Source organism: Lotus japonicus, chromosome 1 (assembly GCF_012489685.1).
Source record: "Lotus japonicus ecotype B-129 chromosome 1, LjGifu_v1.2".
Taxonomy (NCBI): domain Eukaryota; kingdom Viridiplantae; phylum Streptophyta; class Magnoliopsida; order Fabales; family Fabaceae; genus Lotus; species Lotus japonicus.
In genome coordinates, this window is record NC_080041.1 from 123,472,122 (window position 1) to 123,494,162 (window position 22,041).

The 22,041-nt window shown below is 34.1% G+C and overlaps 2 protein-coding genes across 4 annotated transcripts; one reads left to right on the forward strand and one right to left on the reverse strand.

The window, feature by feature from the left end:
* Positions 1-848: 848 nt before the first annotated feature.
* Positions 849-4,659, forward strand: LOC130730146 (uncharacterized). Of its 3 annotated transcripts, XM_057582065.1 has the most exons (6): positions 849-1,043; positions 1,134-1,330; positions 2,453-2,560; positions 2,645-2,776; positions 3,040-3,441; positions 3,983-4,659. In XM_057582065.1, the coding sequence occupies exons 3-6, from the start codon at positions 2,463-2,465 to the stop codon at positions 4,119-4,121; spliced, it is 771 nt and encodes a 256-aa protein (XP_057438048.1). In that variant the 5' UTR covers positions 849-1,043; positions 1,134-1,330; positions 2,453-2,462; the 3' UTR covers positions 4,122-4,659. The 3 variants fall into 3 exon arrangements, with proteins under 3 accessions (XP_057438048.1, XP_057438047.1, XP_057438049.1); XM_057582064.1 differs by lacking the exon at positions 1,134-1,330; XM_057582066.1 differs by lacking the exons at positions 849-1,043; positions 1,134-1,330 and adding an exon at positions 1,389-2,177.
* A 4,344-nt stretch (positions 4,660-9,003) lies between these two features.
* LOC130730147 (zeatin O-glucosyltransferase-like) lies at positions 9,004-10,766 on the reverse strand. The gene has a single exon (XM_057582067.1). It carries the CDS (start codon positions 10,682-10,684, stop codon positions 9,173-9,175), a length of 1,512 nt encoding a protein of 503 aa, XP_057438050.1. The 5' UTR covers positions 10,685-10,766; the 3' UTR covers positions 9,004-9,172.
* Positions 10,767-22,041: the final 11,275 nt, after the last annotated feature.

The following is a 22,041-nucleotide window of genomic DNA, read 5'->3' on the forward strand; positions in this document are numbered from 1 at the left end:
ACATCAAGTACCAAGGATTAATATTCATGCTCTAGAGTAAAACTTTTCTACATTCACATTCAATTATTGTTTAGTTCAGAAAATAAAAATTAATGTAAGTGTTTCTGATTTTATAAGCTCACTTGACATAACACAATTAAATATCATTGTAAAATCTTCTTGAAAATTGGTGGCAATACTCTCTTTCCAACCCTCTATCATTAATTGGTTAAAATTTGTGTGAGATCACCAACAAGATCAAACACAACCGCTAAATAGCTGGAATTTTAAACATTTAAGTTAGACTTCAATCTCTAAGGGGTGCGTATGGAGGATTTGGTGGGACAGACGGTCGCTCACTGTGAGGTACTTTAGGAAACTCAAAAAATTATATGATTTTTCACTAAAAATACAAAGTGTCACACAACTGTTAGATAACTGAACTTCTTAAACATTTAATCCATGAGATTAATCTGCCCAAGATTCGAACCTAGGACTGGATCTAGATGCTTAAGGAGCTCAACTATCTACCAGTTTTGCTACACCATTACAATTAATGATAAGTAATTGTTAGCCATTGATATAAAATTGATACAAATCCTATTAATTGGTTCACTATTGAATTGACGATACCTTCCCAATTTTAACTCCTCGCCGCTGCTCGTCGTCGATCACCACCACCACTTGCAGCCTCGTTGGTCGCCGCCGCCACCGCCTCAGGTTCTGATTTCTCATTCTTACCATAATAAATGTTTCCAGGGGCGGACCCACAGCCAAGTCAGGGGTTCAGATGAACCTTCTGAAAAAAAAAAAAAAAACTTACCCCTGTTATGTTTTTTTTTGAACCCCTGAGAAATTTAATTTGCACCCAGACCCCACTTACTCCTCTCTCTCTCACACACACTCACAGACTCACCCTCTCACGATTCACGCTCACCACGCCCTCACCCTCTCGGATTCTCACTTAGGTCATCAAGATTCAAGCACACACGCAGGGCACGGCGCACCACCACCACGCCACCACCGTCCACCAGTCCAGCCGCCCCTATGCGGCTCTACCCTAGGTATGGCCCCTCATAGAACCAGATGCACTCCTGGATGTGTTCTGTTGTTGATTTTTCTAGGTTTCTTCTGGTTATTTTATGGGTTTACAGGTGCTGGAGTTGTTGGGTTTCAATCTAGGATGGTGGCTCTGGGATTTGCAGATCTGGATGGTTACTGTTATGGGTGTATTTGGGAGGTTTGGGTTTGAAGTAGAAGGTTAATTCATGGGGCTACTGGTGGCTCATTGGGGTAGCTATGGGGGTTGTGGTTTTTTTTGCTGCAGTTGCAAAACCACAGCGAAGCACCTGTAATTGATGAATTACTTTGTCAAATGCATCCCTTCATTTTTTTCAATGCATCATCATGTGTTAAATAAATTTTTAGATTTGATTTGAATTGTTCAAGAACAATTTCAAGTTTCAACGATGGGTGATGAAAAATTGTGGACAGTGGGTGGTTGAATTTGGCTTTTTAATTCAGCGGGTGAAATTGTGGGTTGCATTCTTCCATAATTAATTAGATAATTTCAAGGGTGATGGTATTTTCAAGGGTGGCAATTGTAATCCAGCTGAAGTATTTGAGAAGAGTAAATTGAGGGCATGGGAGTGGTTGTGGGCCAGGAATAAGGATTTCCTACATGCTCTTGGAGAATGGTATAATGATCCACTTGCGTGTATTGCTGATATGAGTTGAGGATGATATTGCTGTAGCAGGAAGGAAAATTTGAATCTGATTAATGAGTGATATGGTTTTGATGTTATTGGAAAGGTCAAAGGAGTAGTAAGGTAAGGTATGAATGGATGCAGCGTGTTTAAATGCTGGGAGGCTCTGTCATCTAAATTTCAATGGGCATGGTGCGGACTAGAAGTGCATCTTGGAATTCATGAAGCTTTGTTATACATTGTTGGGATTCATTAGCGATATTGGGGGCATGGTCTTGACAGCAATATGATATGTGGCTTTTAATTGTGAGGATCTATGTGAGAAGAAGGTTGATAGTTTTGCAGGGTTCATTCTTGGGCATTTGGCAGAGTTGCGTTAGCTTAATTGGTTGGTGAATTTCCATAGCTGGAATTGCTGGTGTTAGGAATTAGCTTTGTCATTTGAAGATGGCCTAGACTATAGTGCTTCTTGGAGATATCTCTTTGGCTTAAGTAATTTAGTACTCTTTTTAGTGGTGTATAATAAATCTGTCATATTCTGGTTTATTGTAGTGGGATTGATTAATTTAATTTCACTTTTGCTGACAAAAAAAAAAGTGTGCATGTAGTCTTCTTTTAATTATATTTTTATCGATTTGCTCATTTGAAAATTTTTAACCCTAACCCCGGGGTCCTGGATCCGCCACTGAATGTTTCCCTTTGCATTTGATTATGTTCTGTTTGAGTAACAACAAACGAGGTTTTAACCCTATTGTTTTATATTACAGCTTTTGATCCATGGAAGATAGTGATGATGATGAGGTTTATTTGGAAACTGCAAGTGATGAAGAGGAGCTTGGCTTTTCATCTGCTTCCATGCCCAAGTTGCAGTTCAGGTCAAGTGTAAATTAGTTGCTTAGTAGTGTGCTTTAGTGTTGTTTCTGAATTATGAAATGAAGGTTTTGAATTTTGTTTGCCAGGAATGTGAAATCCAAATGCAGATGGGATGAAGAGATGGGAATGGCTGAAGTCATTGAGAAGAGTGGGAAAATGTGGGTAACAACTGGAATAGTTCGCGGTGGCAAGACTTATTCTTCAATTGAAGAGACTTTGTAGGTGATATACCATTTTTTTATATATGCCTTCTGTTGTGATGTTTAGAAGTAGGATATTGTCACAAATCTTAAAGCCATAGCTTTATGTAAATGATGAATATTTAGTTATTTGATACGCTTACGTGAAGAAAAAAAGTATGTATTGAGATTTCATGATGTTGTTAGAAGAGAAATTAGTGGAAAAGGGAATTTGTGATGATACCCTTTTGCTAGGATCAAATGTTATGAAAAATGTGCTTATGTAAATTTTAATTTGGCAGGTATCTCATGGAACTAGGGGCCTTAGATCTCTTTGATAATAGTGATAGAAGTATATCTCTAATAGAAATGTATGAAAAGGTTGCTGGCGGGAAGAGTGGATGTTGTTGGGAGCTGTTTGAGGTTTACAGGCACCTCAAGTCTCTTGGCTACATAATTAGGCGGCATGATGTTGCTTGGAGTTTGAAGAGTGTTAGAAGTTCTCATAATCCTATTGCTCTTGAAGCCACAGAAGAAAGCAGTCAACTAGAAGAAATGGGTTCCAAAGTTGAGCTTTGTATCAATAAGTTATTTGGTGAGTTGAAGATTAGTGATGTGAAGCCAGATTTTGATATTTATCTTCCAAACAGCAGGTTTAGAAAGTCTTCTCCTGGTGATCCGAATTTTTTGCTGTACTTGTCCAGGTAATTACAAAGTCTCTGTTTTTGTAGTATGATTACTTTAGATTCAGAAATTTAATTAGTTAGTGATCACTAGATATGGTTACCTGAAGATTTATGAGTAATCAAGAACATGAATCAAATAAATTCAAGCATATTTTCTCACAGTAAATAGTAGGAATTGATGAAGGTTCTTGTAGTTCTATGTTCTCTGATAGGATTTTAAGGTGATGACCTAGAAAGCTCTTACTACAATAGGATTCAATTTTCTCTCTTAAAATAACTTCTGACTGATAAATCTGCTACATTACATAGCGTCTCGAGAAATAGACATTTCAGAGCAATATCTTTAATTCCTGGGGTTACAAGAGATAGGAATAAGCTAGTAAAGTTTATCTATTAGGACCACATAAGCACTTGTTACCGTTACTATTTCAAAATTGATTTAAAAAAACACACTTAGCTACACAATTTTGTCCTTAGCCCTTATTTTCCTTTATTTATTTCCCTTTTTTTCTGGTTTTATGACATCCATTAAATAAGTTATTATATGTATCATCATTAGGAGTAATCCACCATCTAGAGCAGAAATTGAAGCCCTTGAGAGACAATGTGATGGCATTCCTTTGAAAATCTGCCTGGTCACAGAGGGAAGGGTCAGTTTCTTTTCCTTTGACAAGGTTGAACTTCCTGTTCTACCATGAACTTTTGGCAACAAGCCTACATTTTCACTCTGGGCCTAAAGGGAAAGATGGCAAAGATAAGAGAATACCTATGTAGGATCCATTGATGTGCAAAAAAGCTTCAGAAGCTGTACCTTGTGCTGCAAAGGCTCAGATCACAACCAGCGCTTGATTTTGGTCAATCTGATCATGATTGATGCAGGCCCATGTAACTGTTGATCATATATATGCTGAAGTTTATAATGTCTTGAGTTGGATGGATGGGGATTTATTATTAGAGCAAAAACAAGGATACTGCATATGTTCAATCTATTATTCTAACTTGTTGTGTTAATTTCATTAACAGTCTGATCTGCTTTCTATGCAGTTACTTTAGAAGACCCAAATTCTATAATCACTTGTTCTTTTTTGGTTTGCTATGTAACCTTTGTAGAAGAAATTGGTAAACTATGGATGAATTGGTGCTTCCTCCTCTTTAGACAGTTGTAGTCCATATTGAATATGGTTTTGTATGCATGATTTTACTAATGCACACAACATTTTTCTAGCTTTTCGGGAATGGAACATCTTATGAAAAAAGAAGGGTTAAATTACTTCCAAGGTTTATATGGATTTATTGAACTTTTATACAGGTTTTATAGGTTAGAAGTTTTTTTTTATAAAATAAAGTCCCAATACGTCTAAAAATTATATAACAGTTGCCTGTTATTTGATTGTATTCAGACTCCATTAATTTATGTTGGGTTAATGGTTAAATTTGTCCATGTTTGTCACCTTATTTCTTTTCCGTTCGTAGCTGGAAAATAGTTGCCTATAACCCCTCCATTTGCACTATGTTTGGTTTTGGTCTTTGTTGGAGGGTGGAGCTCCTGTGACCATGCATAGTGACTGCATACAAACACTCACGTGTCAATATCCATGCCATTTTTTATTTCTAAATCTATAATTATGAACTAAGTTAAATTATTATTTTAATTAAGAAATAAAAATTACAAAAAATCTTAATCTTAATTGACTACAGGACTAAGATTTTTTTAAAAAAAAATTAATAATCTAAATTCATGAGTGTTCTTCATCTTCATCAATATTCTTCATCTCAAACCTAGCACCCCAACCCCACAATCTCCCCGAGTCCCACCATCTCAACTTGCAAACTCAAAACCAGCAAACTCCCCCCACAATCCCCCCAATCCCACCATCTCAACTTGCAAACTCAAAACCAGCAAACTCCCCCCACAGTCTCCCCCAATCCCACCATCTCAACTTGCAAACTCAAAATCAGCAAACTCCCAATCTCAAAATCCTGCACCCCAAAAAAACCAGCAAAATCACCACTACCGTCGCTTAACCTCCACCATAGCCACAACACCACTAGCACAACCTCCACTGTGTTGGTCTACCTTTAAACCCTAATATCATATTCTACATAATTGTTTAAAATTAATTAATTTTTTTTTTACTTTTTTTGTCTTTAATGGATATCGCCACTTGTTCGAGAAATTGTTGCATTTCATTTCAAATGTATTTTTTAGAATTCAAAATTGTGCTCTCATTATTACGAGGTATTGCTTACTTACCTCTAGACCAACACTTTGTTGGTGTTACTTTCAAAAAAAACACTTTGTTGGTGTTATTGAAATAATATATATCCAATACATTGCTAACCTAAAAATTTGTAAAACGAAAATGAAGATTTTGTAATTTATGCATATGGATATTGAAATAATAACCAACTTTGCTTAATTTCAAAAGTAAAGATTTAATAGTTAAAAATTTAAAGGGACTAAAATCGCATATTAGGCCAAATTAAGGGGTAAAAGAATCAACTAAGCCTATATGGTTATCAATGGTCGATTGCTATAACTATTAGTAAGTTGCATATAAATGTAATAAATGTCATGATTCATAATAGATAATGATGACTTTTAAGTTTAGATTTTTTTAGTGTATATCCAAGGAGAAGATAAGACAATTCACACGATTCAACATCCACAAATATATTCTACAAGTGAGAGGGTAGAAACAACTTTCATATTGATATGTTTAAATTGAGAGTTTTTTTATAGACAAATGTTAGTTGTTAGTAATGTTAATAAATTAGTGATCTCAGAATTCGAACCCTTTATCCTTCACTCTTCATCCCACCCAACTAAGTAAAAATTGAGAGTGATCATAACAATAGTGATGATAGATTAACAAGAAGGATTTTTTTTCTGAAAATGAAAAGTCTAAAGCATAGAACATGCTTGAACAATTTACATTGAAGTTTAACTTATCCATAGCAACATCTAACCCAAAGACAGGGCGTATCTAGGGAGGGGCAGGTAGGGACTATCGCCCCCCAAAAATTTTGAAATCTTCACCGACTATAGGTATTTTTATACAGGAAAATGTTATAATATTTTGTGATGTTCATCAAGTTAAGTTTCTTGACATGAAAGCCCCTTATTTTATTGGTAATGGTCGTCATGAGAAACAAGATGGAGATATGAAACATCATTATAGAATATATGTGTTTTATTCTGCAATTGATTTGTAACTATCTGAATTAAATAAAAGATTTAATGTAAAGGCAGCGTAACTTCTCATACTTAGTTCAGCTTTAGATCCTAAGGAAAATTTTAAAACATTTGATAATGAGAAAATTCGTAAGCTTGTTGAGAAATTTTATACAGATGATTTTTCCGAGCTAGGAAAAAGGGATTTGTCGTTCCAACTGAGACATTATCATTCAAATGTTTCCCGAGATCCTAATTTAGGAATAAATTTCATTTTATCCGAGTTTTACCAGAAGTTAGTTGAAACTAAAAAAACAACAATATTTCTACTTGTTGATAGATTGATACGTCTTGTTTTGACACTCTCTGTTTCAACCGCATCTACTGAGCGATCTTTTTCTGCAATGAAAGTAGTTAAGACTTCAGCTTTGCAACAAAATTAAAGCTGATCTTCTCAAAAATTGTTAGTTCTATATATCGAGAGAGAAATTGCTGAAAATATCCTTGTTGATACAATAATAGATAAGTTTAGTACTATGAAAGAACAAACAGTTGTATTTAAATAATTTTTTATTATTTAAAGTTTATATAATATTCAATAAAGATTTTTTTTTTGTCTTATATTTTGCCCCCCAACAAAAAAATTATGGATACGCCCCTGCCCAAAGCCAATCATATATCAAGAAAGGAAAGGAGCAGAGGAAGAAGGTAGGTGTAGAAGGGGTTGTTGCGGTCTCTAGATAGAAGAAGGTGAAGCTAAAATCTGGATTGAAGAAAGTGAAGCCAAAATCTGGACCAAAGAAGGTGAAGTTGAAATCTAGATCAAAGCAGAAATCCCTCACGTCGCGATCCCCTTGTCACCAATAAGGGCTCTGACGCCTCCAACTTCCATCATTGTTGAGAATAACCAGAACTATAACAACAAGGTCGTTTCAGTGAGCAATGTGATTGAGGAAAGAGTTCAAGAAATTGTGGAGGAAGAGCCGGAACCGAAAGAGCAAGAGGTTTTTTTTAGGAAAAGAGTCTCTAAAATTGATGAAGGAACTCATTAATTTTGTGAGTTCTTTCCAACAAAACTCATTAATCAAAATATTTAATTTCAACCAAAGATTTAAAATTCCAATTTCCGACCTTTAAACCCCTAATATTATATTCTACATAATCATTTAAAATTAATCAAAATTCGGTTATTTTATTTTTTTTGTCTTTGATTGATGTCAACACCCTTTCGGGGAACAGTTGCATTTCTCTCCCAACAAATGTCTTTTCCGAGATTCAAACCTAGTGATCTCATCATTTCTGGGGTTCAACTTGTTTACCACTAAACCAACACCTTATTAATGTTATTAAAATAATATATATCCAATGCATCATTTACCTAAAAATTTTAAAATGAAAAATAAAGATTTTGTGATTTATACATATAAAGATTGAAAAAATAACCAAATTTGCTTAATTTCAAAAGTAGAGAGACTTAATTATTGAAATTTTAAAGGGACAAAATCGCAGATAGTCCAAAGTTTGGGGTGTTCCCGAGGTACAAAAGCTCAAAAAAGTCATAAGAATTATAATATATTCCGAGACTTAAGGCTCAGGGTGTTCCCGAGGTCCCACAGCTCGAGAATTATTTTTAACAGGGATATTTTGGAGGTTTCCCACTTTAAATGAGGGTAACAATTCTAACACTTTGTTTGGTAGAGGGAGGTTTGGATAGAAAGAGATGGAGAAGAGAGAGTTAGGGGGAGGAATGATGAAGTATGTGTGTTTGGTAGGTGAGAGGAAGGAGATAGAAGGGAGAAAAAATGGTGGGTCCCACCACTTTTTTGGTCTCTCCAAATTGAAGAGAGATGAGTGAAGGTTTGATTTAGGGTAGTTAGGGGTCTCTCTCTTCTCTATCTCTCTCCTTTTTTATCATACCAAACAACCTATAAATCTACTCTATTTCTCACATATTTCTCCCTACTCAACTTCTCTCTTCTCTACTCTCTCTTCTCTACCAAACAGAGTGTAAGAGTGGGTGCCAATTCCAACTCCCGTAAAAAAATGCTTATTGGTCCATTGCTATAGCTATTGGTCAAATAACTTTATCTATTTTTTTAGTTAAACAATATTTGAGTGCTTATACGTGTAATAAATGTCATCGACTCATGATAGATACTAATGAGTTTTAAATTTACATTTTTTAGTCTATCCAAGGAGAAGATAAGATCATAAGGCAATTCACACAATTGAACTTCCCATTAATATATTCTACATGTGTGATGGTAGAAACAACTTTGATATGTTCAAATCTACTTTCTTCTCCTTTTTCATTCTATCTCTCTTATTAGCCATTCATCATATCTGCAACTTTGATTGACAAGAAGATTTTTTTTCTGAAAATGAAAAGTCTACAACATGGAACATGCTTAAACAATTTATATTAAAGTTTAACTTATCCATACATACATTAATCTCTAGACTAAAATAAAAGTCTTGATGTATTTTCATTCACTTTCACATAGTATGAATGCCACCATCAATGTCCTATTCAAGTATTCAACTAGTTTACACTGCCAACATGTGTCACATGCCTCATGTCTCATGTGATTGGACCAAACTATATCTGGTAACATGCGCAATGAAAGATTCAAACTCCACACGAGAAACACCTTCACCTTCAACCTTCGATTTCCGAATCGCATGTTTCAAATTCACCGCTCTTTGTCTCATTTCACCACCTTCCTCCGTCGCCATCAACCTCCTCACAGCATTCTCCACCGCCGTATCTGCCACAATCTCATTCCTCTGTTCCCATTCCTTCACAACAAGACCAACCTTCAGCACTTCCGACACCAAAACCATGTTCCTCGGTTGATCCGAATGCATAGGCCATGCTGCAATTGGCACCCCCATTGTGATGCTCTCCATGCATGAGTTCCACCCACAGTGACTCATGAACCCTCCTGTTGAAGGGTGGTTCAGAATCTCCAATTGGGGTGCCCAATCTCTCACGATTAGACCCATCCCTTCGATTCTCTCTTCATACCCTTTTGGTAGTACCTCAACTCTTGTGTTGCTATCACCATTGTTGTTGAAGAAATCGCCTCTATCAGCATCTCGCAATACCCAGATGAATTTTTGCTTGCTGTTTTCCAACCCGCACGCCAGGTGTTTGATTTGTGTCTCAGTGAAAGCTGTTGTTGTTCCAAAAGAGACATAGATCACTGACTCTTTCTCTTGCTTGTCAAGCCAATCAATGCAAGAGTGTCTACCTTTTTTGTTGTTGGGTATTAGTCCTTTGTCAACACACAAAGGGTTGAATGGCCCTAGAGCCCAGTGGTTCTTGTGATTGATCATGGTTTCTATTAGCTCCATGTAAGGTTTTTCAATTGCTCTTGTTGTGTTGTAGATGGCCCCTTTGCTGAATTTGTGGAATTCATATTGTGAAGTGATGAAATCTAGGAATTGGGTTGTGAAGCATCCTTCAAGAGAAGGGACTTTTGGGATCATGAGGGGAGTTTTTGGTATTTGGGGTCTTCCCATTGCATCCCAAATGTAGAAGAACATGGTGAAAGCAGAGACACTGTGGAAAGTGTAGCTCTCACAGTTTGCTATGTGGGTGACATCTTGTACCACAGATGCCATGAGGGAGTCATGGATGACTACAACTCTTCGAGAAACCGATGAGAGGGATCGGAGAAGCGCGGCCACCGGTTCGCGAAGATTGGAGGAGGCTTCAAAGGAAGGGAGGAGATGGGAAGGGAATTTTGATTCTGCATTTGGGTTGGGGGCAGGGGAGGCAAAAGGAGGGACTTTGAAGTCATGAATTTGGATGTTTGAGATGGAGTTTTGGTCAAAGCCTTGGGCACGAGCTATGGTTTGATGGTTGTGTGTGGGTGTGCCAACAAAATGGACAGGGATGTTGTGTGATGAGATGAGGCGAGAGAGGTGGAGGAGCTGGTTGAGATGGCCTTGTGCTGGAAAAGGAACCACCACCACTACCACTTGGCTTGGGGGAAACACTTTGGGGCCATTGCCAAGGCTTTTTCTATGGCTGTTGTTGTAGTTAGAAGCCATTGGTGAACTTTGGTATCTTGAAGCCATTAAGCATTTGTGGCACAAGAGACACTAGAGTTAGGTAACTGTGTGTGTTCAAGGTAGTTAGGCATGTTGGGTATTTATAGAAGGGAACATATCAATGTTGAAATGTACACAACTTTGGTATAATTTACTTATAAAATTGTTTTCAGAGTTAACGAAAAAAACAAAGGATCACGTGGGTATGGAGATGCATACACGATTTGTATTTGATAGGTGAAAGTCTTCTCATGTGAAAATTTTCTCATATTAAAATGTAATGCATATTTTTCTATTTTCATTTTATGCATGTTAAATAAGTGAATTTTTTTTAATATTTATAGAAAAATATAGACACTATGTTTCACTTGATATTGTATAATATAGAATTAAGAATCCTAATCCATTATAGTTATCCATTACCCACCTGACCACCACGTGCAAGCAGTGTCTTAACCGGTAAGTTGATTGAAATTTGAAAAGTCAGAGAATGAGTGTGTGGTGAGGCAGAACATGCCATTTATGGAAAATAATATAATATAAGGCTCAAAGTCAGTATAGGACACAGGCTGGACGCAGAACATGTCATTTATGGAAAATAATATAACGCTCAAAGTCTCATTCAGCAGTGAAGTTGAAGTAGATTTGAATGTGTTTGGGGTATAATAGAAATAGAGCATAAGGAGAAAAGAAAGAATGAGGTGGACGAGAAAGAAAAAAAATTAATTTTTGAGTAAAAACATTTTTTGATACAACAAAAGTTATTGTGGCAATCAAAAAGTAAATAGTGGCAGTTTAAAACTCCACTTTTTCAGATTGATTAGGAAAAATAAAATTCAGCTTGTCTTAATTTCTTCGTAATTTGTAAAGATTGTCAAAAGCGGCCTGCAGCCCACTCAAATTATCTCTTCTCTACCGTATTGAATGACCAAATAAGGGTGATCATCTGCCCTCTCTCCTAACTCTCTCTTACCCTTTTTTTTTTTTACTCTTTCCTCCCCCTAGCAAACAAGTCATAAGAGGCCAATTGAATCCAACAAAAAGTGTCTTACATGAGCTAGTTTAATGTAATTGAAATATTCTCACATGAGGTAGAATATGGATTATCTGTAACAAATGTCCTCTACAAATCCCTCCTACACAATTATAACCATCAAATTTTACAATTAATGGTTGGAGATCAGCCTAAATAAAATTAGATTTTTATATTAAAAATAATTATAGTTGCTCATTTGCTGGAGAGGATGCAGAGGCAGTAAAAAATCCAAATTTCATGAGACGAGTTAGGTGAGAAAAATGTGTGAGACCATAAAAGGTATCTTACATGAGACGGATTTCATTTCAAAAATATTGCATGCAAACATGCCTCATGTGAGGGGAGATTCACATACATGTCATATCATCATCCTACCGCCGAAATCAACTTCTTCGTGGTGAAGTTTTTTTTTATAACTTTTTGGTAATTAGTTTTTTTCTATTAAAAAAACCTCAATTTTCAATTATCTACTTCTGATATACAAAGATTATTCATTGTGTCCATTATGCCTAACAGATGTGACAATGGTGATCAAGTTTGCATAAAAGTTGAGGCACCACATCTGAGTCATCCTTTGATTAAACATGTCTAAAGTGGTTAGATGTACTTCTGAGAGGAACTCTTCTTGCAAGGAAATTTTATTAACTATATTCCACTCTTGGTACTGGATCACATGGAAAGACACCTTTACACGTTTGTAACTTTGTCCCTTGTGCTTATGACTTGGACATTAAATAATTGACCAATACCAGAAATTTTGTAAGTTTTGGTTTGTTTACTTCAACTTGTTTGTTTACCTCAACTTGAGAAAGAGACTATAACCTTATCATATTGATTAATTCTAACATTTTTATCAACCAGTACATATATAGACTAAGGTAGCGTTTGGTGACGGAACAGAACAAGGTAAAACAGAACGGAACGGGACAGAACAGGATGGAACAGTACAACAATATTATGTATGTTGTGTTTGGTAACACCAAGTCAATAGAACGGAACCATGATTTTAATTACATATATAACTCTGCATGTTTAATATTTGATTGGCGAAAACAAATTAAACTCAATTAAACATTTTGTAAATAAACCGTTTGTTATTGCTTACTTCATGAAATAATCACTTATTTCTTTAAAATAATCACTTATATATTGTTTAAGTTGTTTCAGTATGCTATTGGGAAAAGTAGAAACCTAATTATTTATTTAAGCTATTTTAAGTTTTGTTTAGATTAAAAAATAATGATTTTTAACTATATTTTTTTTTAGAGATTTTGAGAAAAGTATAAGTTGATTTGTGTTTGACTACTCTAATTAAAATCATTTTTTTCTCATCTACTTTCATCTATCATCATAGATTTTCATTATAAGTTAAAGTGACTGTTTCAAATAATATGTTTTCAGTTTCAGCTGAAACAAACACAAAAGTGATTTTTTGATTAAAAAGTGATTTTTTCAAAATAAGTTGAAACAAACGCACTCTAATTGGCTCGTTTATCATTACTTACAAAAACTGATTTTACTTTTAAAATAATTGATTTTATTTTAATTAAATTGATTCGCGTTTGACTACTCTAATTAAAATCACTTTTTTTAATCTCCTCTCATCTATCATTATAGATTTTCATGATAATCTAAAGTAACTGTTTCAAATAATCTGTTTTCAGCTTCAGCTGAAACAAACACAAAAAGTGATTTTTTGATTAAAAAAATGATTTTTTTATTTTAAAAGTGATTTTTTGATTAAAAAGTGATTTTTTTCCAAAATAAGTTGAATCAAACGCACTGTAATTGACTCGTTTATCATTGCTTACAAAAACTGATTTTACTTTTAAAAAAATAATTGATTTTATTTTAATTAAGTTGATTCGTGTTTCACTACTCTAATTTAAAATCACTTTTTTTTTATCTCCTCTCATCTATCATCATAGATTTTCATGATAATATAAAATAACTGTTTCAAATATTCTGTTTTGAAGCTGAAACAAACACAAAAAGTGATTTTTGATTAAAAAAAGTGATTTTTTTATTTTAAAAGTGTTTTTTTGATTAAAAAGTGATTTTTTTTCCAAAATAAGTTGAATCAAACGCACTCTAATTGACTCGTTTATCATTGCTTACAAAAAGTGATTTTACTTTTGAAAAAATAATTGATTTTATTTTAAGTGATTTTTTTGAAAAAGTAGATCTTCATTAACTTTGTCTACAAATATAATAAGTGCTTTCAATTTTAGAAGTGATTTTAAACTATTTACATACATAAAATTTCAAATATAAATTAGGGGGGTATTATTGAACTTGCAGAAGTTTTAAGAGAGTGTTCCGTTCCGTTCCCTTCTGTTTCACCCTTTTCTAGGGAACCAAAGTGTCCTGTTCCTGGAGCATTTTGTCTCGTTCCTTTCCATCTTAAAAACATGACAAACACATAACGGAATACGTTTCCTTCTCACCTGTCTACCAAACGCTACCTAAGTATTTGATAAGGAAATGATGCTCTCATAATAAAAAATTTATGTGATCTAACCATGGCAAAATTTTATGTTTTATGTGCAAAAAAAAATTGTTTGAAATTAACTAATAATTAAATTAATAAGAAATTAATTATAAGTTACTTTCCCAATAACTTCAAATTGAATTATTTTAAACTATTCCATACCCACTCGTTAACTGTGAATTATCTATCTAGAAGGACGAGAGCACAAGTTTAAATCTTGATAAAAAAATTTATTGGGAGGGACATGCAAGTGTTTCCCGAATGAATGGTGACATTCATCGAAAACAAAAAATAATTACACAATATTGCTACACATATTTAATAATATTTAGCTATTAGTTATTGTATTATGTAATTAGAGAAGAAAAGTTATAAGCCTTTTGAGAAATAAATCAAATGTTAAATGATCGCTCTACGAACAAAAGAAAAGTCCATAAAATCAAAATCGTGGGAAAGTAAATGACAGCCGAATGAGTTAAAAATTTGCTACAAATTAATTTATTATAAACTCTGTCATAACTAATTCCCAAATTTACTGTACTGTATATTCGAGTAGTTTGAGGATGTGTAAAGGGACCGCAGTGATGGAAGCCATTCGACAATGCAGGTACTCTATGATGGTCCAAGACTACTCCAAGTGTGGGTTAAATTTGCTTTAGGCCCATTCATTTCAAATGCCACGTTTTTTAAATGGAAAAATTCCATTCCCACTCATGGGGAGTATGGGAATGTGGTAAAGGAATGTAAATCTATTAAAGTTGTTTTTAAATAAGTAAGAAAGAAAGTCTATAAAAAAATATTTTTATTAATGCTATTTGATCTTGTTAATTAAGTTAATCTTTCATGAAAATCCCATGTCATGCATATTGCATTATTCAATCTTTTGCAGCTTATAATAGTAGCAATTCTCCATGAAAGAAATTATGATTGGGTGCATGTTCACTATGAGGAAAGGCTCATTGTAATGAAAAGATTTAGCGTCAGTCTTGATGCTGACGCTAATTTTCACTTTTTAGTTTTTAGTGTCAGTTTATGTTAAAATTTAATTACACTTAAATTTATCATCTGCTAACTACTATTAGTGTTGGCTATGACGGATGCTAAAACCACAAGTTAACTTAGTCTGTCCAACGTTAATTAGCAATAGTTTACCATCGACGATAATTTCACCGACCAACTAAGCCCGACCCATCTCATATAGGTACACGACTTAGCGTCGACTAACTGACACTAAGCTTTGAAAGTGTCTTCGCATCAATGACCTTGTAAGCCTCTTCCCTCCTCAAACCAATCACACTTATTTGGTTCTCCTTAACTCATACCCTCGTATTATGGACGCCACCCCTACCTCCCATGGCGTCGCCCCATGACCATCATTTCCCCCTCACCCCCACTTCTCCCTCCACACCCTCAAACCCTCACCTCCACATATCCTCTGTTGCCCCATTTCCCTTTATCGCACCCTCTCCCCTAGAATCGCTACGCCACCAAGTCCTTATTTCCCTAACCGTCACCTTCGCCCCCTCTTTATGCCACTACCTCCCGCTCTCCCACCGACCCCCTACTTTCTATCGTCATCCTTCTCCCTCTGACGCCCTAATTTCCCCTTACATCACCAGTTCCTCTACGACACCACCTCGCATCAACCACAAGTTCTTATGCGCCGCCCACTTCTGTATCGTCGCTCCGTCCTTCGCCACTGCATCTGTCGTCCTTATATCGTGCACCTACCACCTATGCATCCACCTTCTGCAGTGACTTGGCACAGGTACTGCTTGAGTAACCAAATCCAAGTCAGTGTTTTTCTTTCTTAACAACATCATGCTGATTTCTATGATCTATTAAGTGTTGATAGATTGTCGTTGTCAATTAAAAGCTCAGGATAAAGCTTGTTCCAAGGGTATGATCAATCTCTATGCATAGTTATCTGCGATAGACCTTTAAATGTGAGATATACACTTCTTTTTTTTATGGTTGTGAGTGGTTATTCTAGGGGTTGCTTGTGGTTTCTTTTCAATGATTTATTTGTATTTTGTTAGCAGTAGCTTAGATCCTGGAAAACAAAATATTGACAAAGAGTACATTTGATTAGCTGTAGATTCATGTTGAGAGGGGCTGTTTCTCAATACTTCTTATCTATATATTTATATATTTAACTTTCAAAAAAATGTAGTTAAAGTAGATTTTAGCATTAAATTTGTTCTCAATTTTATCAACTTTTCAAATTACCCCAACGCACTTTTTAAAATTTCTATTGATCATTAATGTGTTGTATAATGAAAATAGAGATAAAATCCAATTAAATGAAGGTAAATTTGTCAAAAATATAATTAATGCACTACAAATTTTAAGTTGATTCTTATAAAAATGAGTAACATGCATTTCAATTTGGTTCTTATACTCCAAATTGTCCTCTCTTTCCTTTAACTTTAAAGCATGTTTAATACGTGCTATTAAGTATAATATCCGTTTTTGAGAGGAGTTAGGAAGTCACATGTACCCTTTCAGATGATGAACAGAGGCTGAAAAAGGAAATGATTCAATCAAAGTGTAATTGCTTTAATTTGCAGACACCTCCACGTGGCTGGGCATGTCTGAATATATAATCAAAGGACATTTTGTTGCGACTTGATTGATTAACGCCGCTAAGTTGGACTTTAGGCTGAATTTGGATTGGCCAATTTTGATTCGGCAAAAAGCTGATGGGATAGGCGTTCTATATAAGAACCAAGGAGCATGACCTCTAAAATAATATCCAAATTAAACTCTTGCTTATTTACTTTGTTGGAAAATGATTCGTAGGTTTACACAATATAAAATTCAACAAACACTTGAAATGAGAAAGTAGAATAACTCAAGTGGTAAGAGCCCGATGATATATGAGGTAAAGATAAGAAGGTTAAGGGACCAATTTTTTGAATGTGTAATTTATATTTCCGTTATATAAAAAAAATGAGAAAGCAAGATAAGGAATAGTAATAAATTTAAAATATAATTAATGGAAAAAATAGAAATGATAATGAAGTGAATAATTATATCTTTACACCTCATTTTTTAGGTGTGGGGAGGTGGAAGAGGAGAGAGATAAGAAGAAAGGAGAGAGAAAATAAAGATGTGATAGTTGATTTATTTGATTAAGAAGAGATAAATAGATAAAAATTAAGGTGAAAAGGGGGTGGAAAAGTGTGTATATATCATAACTTTAATGAAGTATTTGTTGGATATTGCAAAGTTTACATTTTTTAGTATATTATTGTTATTTGTTATGTAATACATTAATTCTAGGACCTTGTTGAGATAATTATGCTTATTAAAAATATGAAATGAAGTTATTAATACATTAACTTTTAAAAAGATTATATAGTCTTTCATATTTACTTTTAATTGATGTATAGATAATTTTGAAGACAATTTTTCTTGACGTTGAAGAGAATTAATTATAACTAGGTATTATGTTGCACGGGTTTTTTTAACATTTTTTAACATTATATAATAATGATTATAGTTTAAATTATTACATAAATATTAAAATAGTTATTATTTTAAAAAATAATAATAATTGTGTTCACCATTTCAATAATTTCAAAAAAAAAGACTTTTCAATAGTATTGGAGTTCTCTTTGTAAATAATTAATATTACTTAAATTTAATTACTAATATTTAATAATCAACATTAGATCATTTTATAAAATTAATTATTTATTTATTTAATAATTTGAAACATAATACAATCCATTTGAAAAAAATTAAGCAATAAGTTTTTTAATACCATAAAAAAAGTTGTTTTACCATTTTTTATACTTTTTACTGAGAAAGTCATTTTTTGGGAAGGGCGATCACAATTTCCCAAACAGGTTTACACATGTTAAAATCGAGAAAAATACAGTAATTTCATTTGTTCAACTATAATAAGATATAAATTAAATAGATTAAGTATTATGTAATAAATTTATATTTATTCAACTTTGGTCATAACTTTTTTCTGCTAAGCTTGCTCAAAATCGTTTTTACTAATATATAATAAGATCATAAAATTATATTGAGATTGTTTCTTTTAATAAAACACACATACGTTATAGTTCATGGTAAATATCTTATAGCGTTATTTTTTAATTTAAATTGTTTTATCTAAATTATTTATTGATAACATTATTTTGTCATTAATCAAGTTTAATTTTTGTTATTTTTCCCTTATGCAAAATTCAAGTCAATTTTTATGTTTACAACTGCTTGGAGGAGATTCTCTTTACTCCTATCTCACGGCTGTCTCTCCGTGCTCTCCCTTGCTGAGTTCTCTTGGCTTGTGCACCTTGTCCTTGGTGACTTTTTTATGTTCTTTTCAAGCTACTTTTGTTTCCTGCTTTCCTGGTGTAGGTTTCGTATGTTTTGTAGCTTCTAGGCAGCTTGCTTTCTTATGTTTTTTAGACTGCTCTGTTTATTTTCATTTCAATTTCTTTGTTATGTTCATTTCCGTTTCTGTTTATCTCACTTGAGAGAGGGTGTTCTCAAGATATCTTTTTATCTAATATATTTCCATTTTTTAAAAGAATGAATATTATTATTCAATTTAGGTAGTTGAATTACTTTTGAAAATATTTAATTTTATTATTAATATATTAATTACAGAGAAATTTGTTATTGCTTCCTTTATATTAATACAAACGTAGGAAAATTTTACTGCTTAATTATTTAATTAAATTTTTTATGATAATTAAATTAAAAAATAAATGATTGTGACTATTTTTTTTTTTTGAAATATTTTGTATCTAATTAAATATTTTATTAAATTATTATATTAACTCGTATCAACTTTCCTACCTCAAATAAAAGTGTAGTTTTTGTTTATTTGAGTGTCTAGGTTCGTTTATTTTTTCACCATTTTTTAGAGAACTAAAGTGTTATGTTTCATGAGTCATTTGTCATGTTCTATTCTTCCTTATACAACAAACATGAAAATTAGTTGGTAGTTGAACAACTAATTGATTTGAAAATTTTATTGATAAGTTTTTAGTTTACTTTAATGTATATAATACAAAGGTTTTTTTTTTTTAGTTTTTTGGTGTATTTATACCAAAATTTAAATTGAGTTGTACATTTTAGTAGGTAGTTGAATAGCTAATGACTTAGGCAATTTTATTCATTTTTAATGTTTTAATTTAATTTATTTAATACAAAGGAAAATTTTAATTCAAAGGTTAAAAGTAACTTTTACATTTTAGTAGGTAGTGTAAAAAATAGTAATAAGTTTTATTTATTATTTTTTAAAAAATCCTCAACTTATGATGAATAATTATTATTAAGTTAATTTTAATTTTAATTTTAATATATAACAAATTAGAAATATTTACAATTGGAAAGAAGTATAAAAGATTAATATTAACTATCTAATATTGTTATTAATGTAAAGTTAGTCAATTTCAATTATTATTATTACTTTAAAATTTCCCTCATTTGTAATGAATAATTAAAATTTGAATAATATTAATATTTAATTTAAAATATGAGAAATTGACAAGTTTAACCATTACTAATTCATAATTAATAATAAGTGGATGTATATTGAAAGTTAAATAGAAAATTGTTTAACTTCATTATTTAATCATTAATGTATTTAATACTTATAGCTCAAGTGAGCTTTACATATATATATAGATAGATGATAATCAAACTTTGAAATTACAAAATTTTAATAAATGCAACGGTATATATAAAAATAAGTAGTAATTTTTTGCGTTCTGGCTTGGACTTCACCTTCGTCTTCGTCTCTCTTCAGCTGGGGTTTTATTTGATCTCGTTTCGCAAGGAGGCTTCAACGTGGTCTGGGTCACTCCTTCCTTGGCCAACGAGTTCTAATGCTTTGACGTCGTTGATCTGGTGTCGATGATTTCCTTGTTGGGTCGTTTATCAATGTGCTTACCAGGGGCTCGTCTGTGAGGACCAAGGCGTTGGGTTATGGATCTAATGCGGGGTGGCCTGATGCGGTGGCGATGAGTGCTTTTCATCGTGGTGATATTTCGTTAGGGGCGTTCGTTACCGTAAGCTTGCGGCGTGCTAGAACATTTCTGGTTATACTTTATGTGTTCCTTTCTAGGGGTGGCTAGTTCGTAGTCTTGGGGTTGACCGAAATTTCGTGGTTGTGGCTGAGTTAGAATCGTCGGGTTTCGCTGATATGGTTGCGCTCTGGTTCCGATTCTTCAATGAGTTTTGTTGGTGGTGGTTTTTGGTTTCTTTGGTGGTGAGGCTGTTTTTACCCAGCGCAGCTATGAGCATTTGGGGATTCAATGCCAGCGGTGCTTCTCTATGCTTCTTTTGCTTCTGCTTGGTGAGGCAGAGTAGATCTGAGGCGTTGTTGTGACTGGTTTGTTGGGGTTTTGGTTATCTTGGAGTTTTCAACCATTTGCATCATGTTCAGCGTGTGTCTTGTTGTTTCTGATTCAGAGTTTTGCTTCTCTGTCTCCTGCCTACTGCTCTCTAGTTTTCATGGCTTTTGCGTTGTCTGCCTATCGTGCCTCTCAATGCCGAGATAAGACTCTGTTTTTGTTGGGTTTCTGTGGCTTGCCATTGCATCTCGGTCCCCGATGAATTTCTATTCTCGGTGTTCTTGTGGTTTTGTCTTGCAGGGTTGGGTTTGGTGGGCGATCTGCTATCAGGATTTTGATCCATGAGTTTTTTAAGGGCTTTAATATTTTATCTTTCGTAATTAGGATTTTTGTTCTATCTTTAGGGTAGATTGTGCCTTGTTGGGGCTCGAATTTTGTCGACTTTTTGGTTAACCAGGTTACTATACCCATGCTGTTGAGGGGTTGTTTCTCAACACTACCATTACCAGAAATTTGCTGTTTTGTGGCTGATTTAGGGACTGAATTAACTCGGTCACAGTTGTGACCGAATTAAGGTTTTTTTTCACTACCTCCAAATATGAACGGTTAGTGACCGATTTTGTAACGGAAAAGTTTGTGACGGACTATTTCGTCGCTATTTTAAGTAATTCATCAATTGATAATTCGTTGCTATTTTTGTGACAAACTTTTCCGTCACAAATTCACGTTAAAATTCTTTGTAAAATTAGAACATAATACAAAAGTCTCTCAATTGGGGATTCGATCCTTGGCCTCCTTTGAATAGGTGCACTAACCTTGCTTCCACTTGCCAACTGGACTGAAATCTCTTCTAATCTGTGAAATGTGTTTGTTTTCATTAAGTGTTTTATAAAACACTGGAAACAAAATCCTCAATCTTACTAAACACTTGAACCATAATAGTTTCTTTCTCAATACATCTTCGACTCTTTCTCTCAAACTCAACGCCGCCGCGGCTGCACCGTCCTCCGTCGAATGGAGGAGGGGAGATGGTTTGGATCTGGGTGGCTCGCTGGAGGTTCTGGGTTCGTGGGGTTGTTCTGGAAGGGTTCTAGTGCCGATGAAGGGAGGATCGTGGTGGTTCGTGGCTGGTTGGGTTTGATTGTTAGTTAGGTGGTGTGGTGGGTAGTCTCTCTTCCCGTTCACAACTCTGCATCTGAGTTATGGAACCAGTTGCAGCAAAATGTCTCTAAGCATTCCTTCGATACCCCTCTTTACAGAGTAACCAACTACCTCATCTTCTTGTTCTTCAATTCACTTCTTTTATTGATTCACAATTTCACATTGATTTCGCAGTTCAACATCCCCAATCTCCGGGTCGGAACCCTAGACTCTCTCAGCGATGATCTCGCCGAGGTAAGTCCCCCTTTTCCCCCTTCTTGATTTCGTCGGAACCCCACCATGTCTCCGTTGAAAGAGATCGTTGATGGTATACAAAAATCTCATGGTTTTTATTTTGTTTTCGACCCTTGAATCTAGTTAGATTTAGGAGATGTGT

Bases quoted from the DNA above. Each gene is read 5' to 3' on its own strand.
- LOC130730146 (XM_057582065.1), top strand. From the start codon at position 2,463: ATGGAAGATAGTGATGATGATGAGGTTTATTTGGAAACTGCAAGTGAT. The intron at 2,561-2,644 runs GTCAAGTGTAAA...TTTGTTTGCCAG, and splicing joins ATGCCCAAGTTGCAGTTCAG to GAATGTGAAATCCAAATGCA. The intron at 2,777-3,039 runs GTAGGTGATATA...TTAATTTGGCAG, and splicing joins TCTTCAATTGAAGAGACTTT to GTATCTCATGGAACTAGGGG.
- LOC130730147 (XM_057582067.1), bottom strand. From the start codon at position 10,684: ATGGCTTCAAGATACCAAAGTTCACCAATGGCTTCTAACTACAACAAC.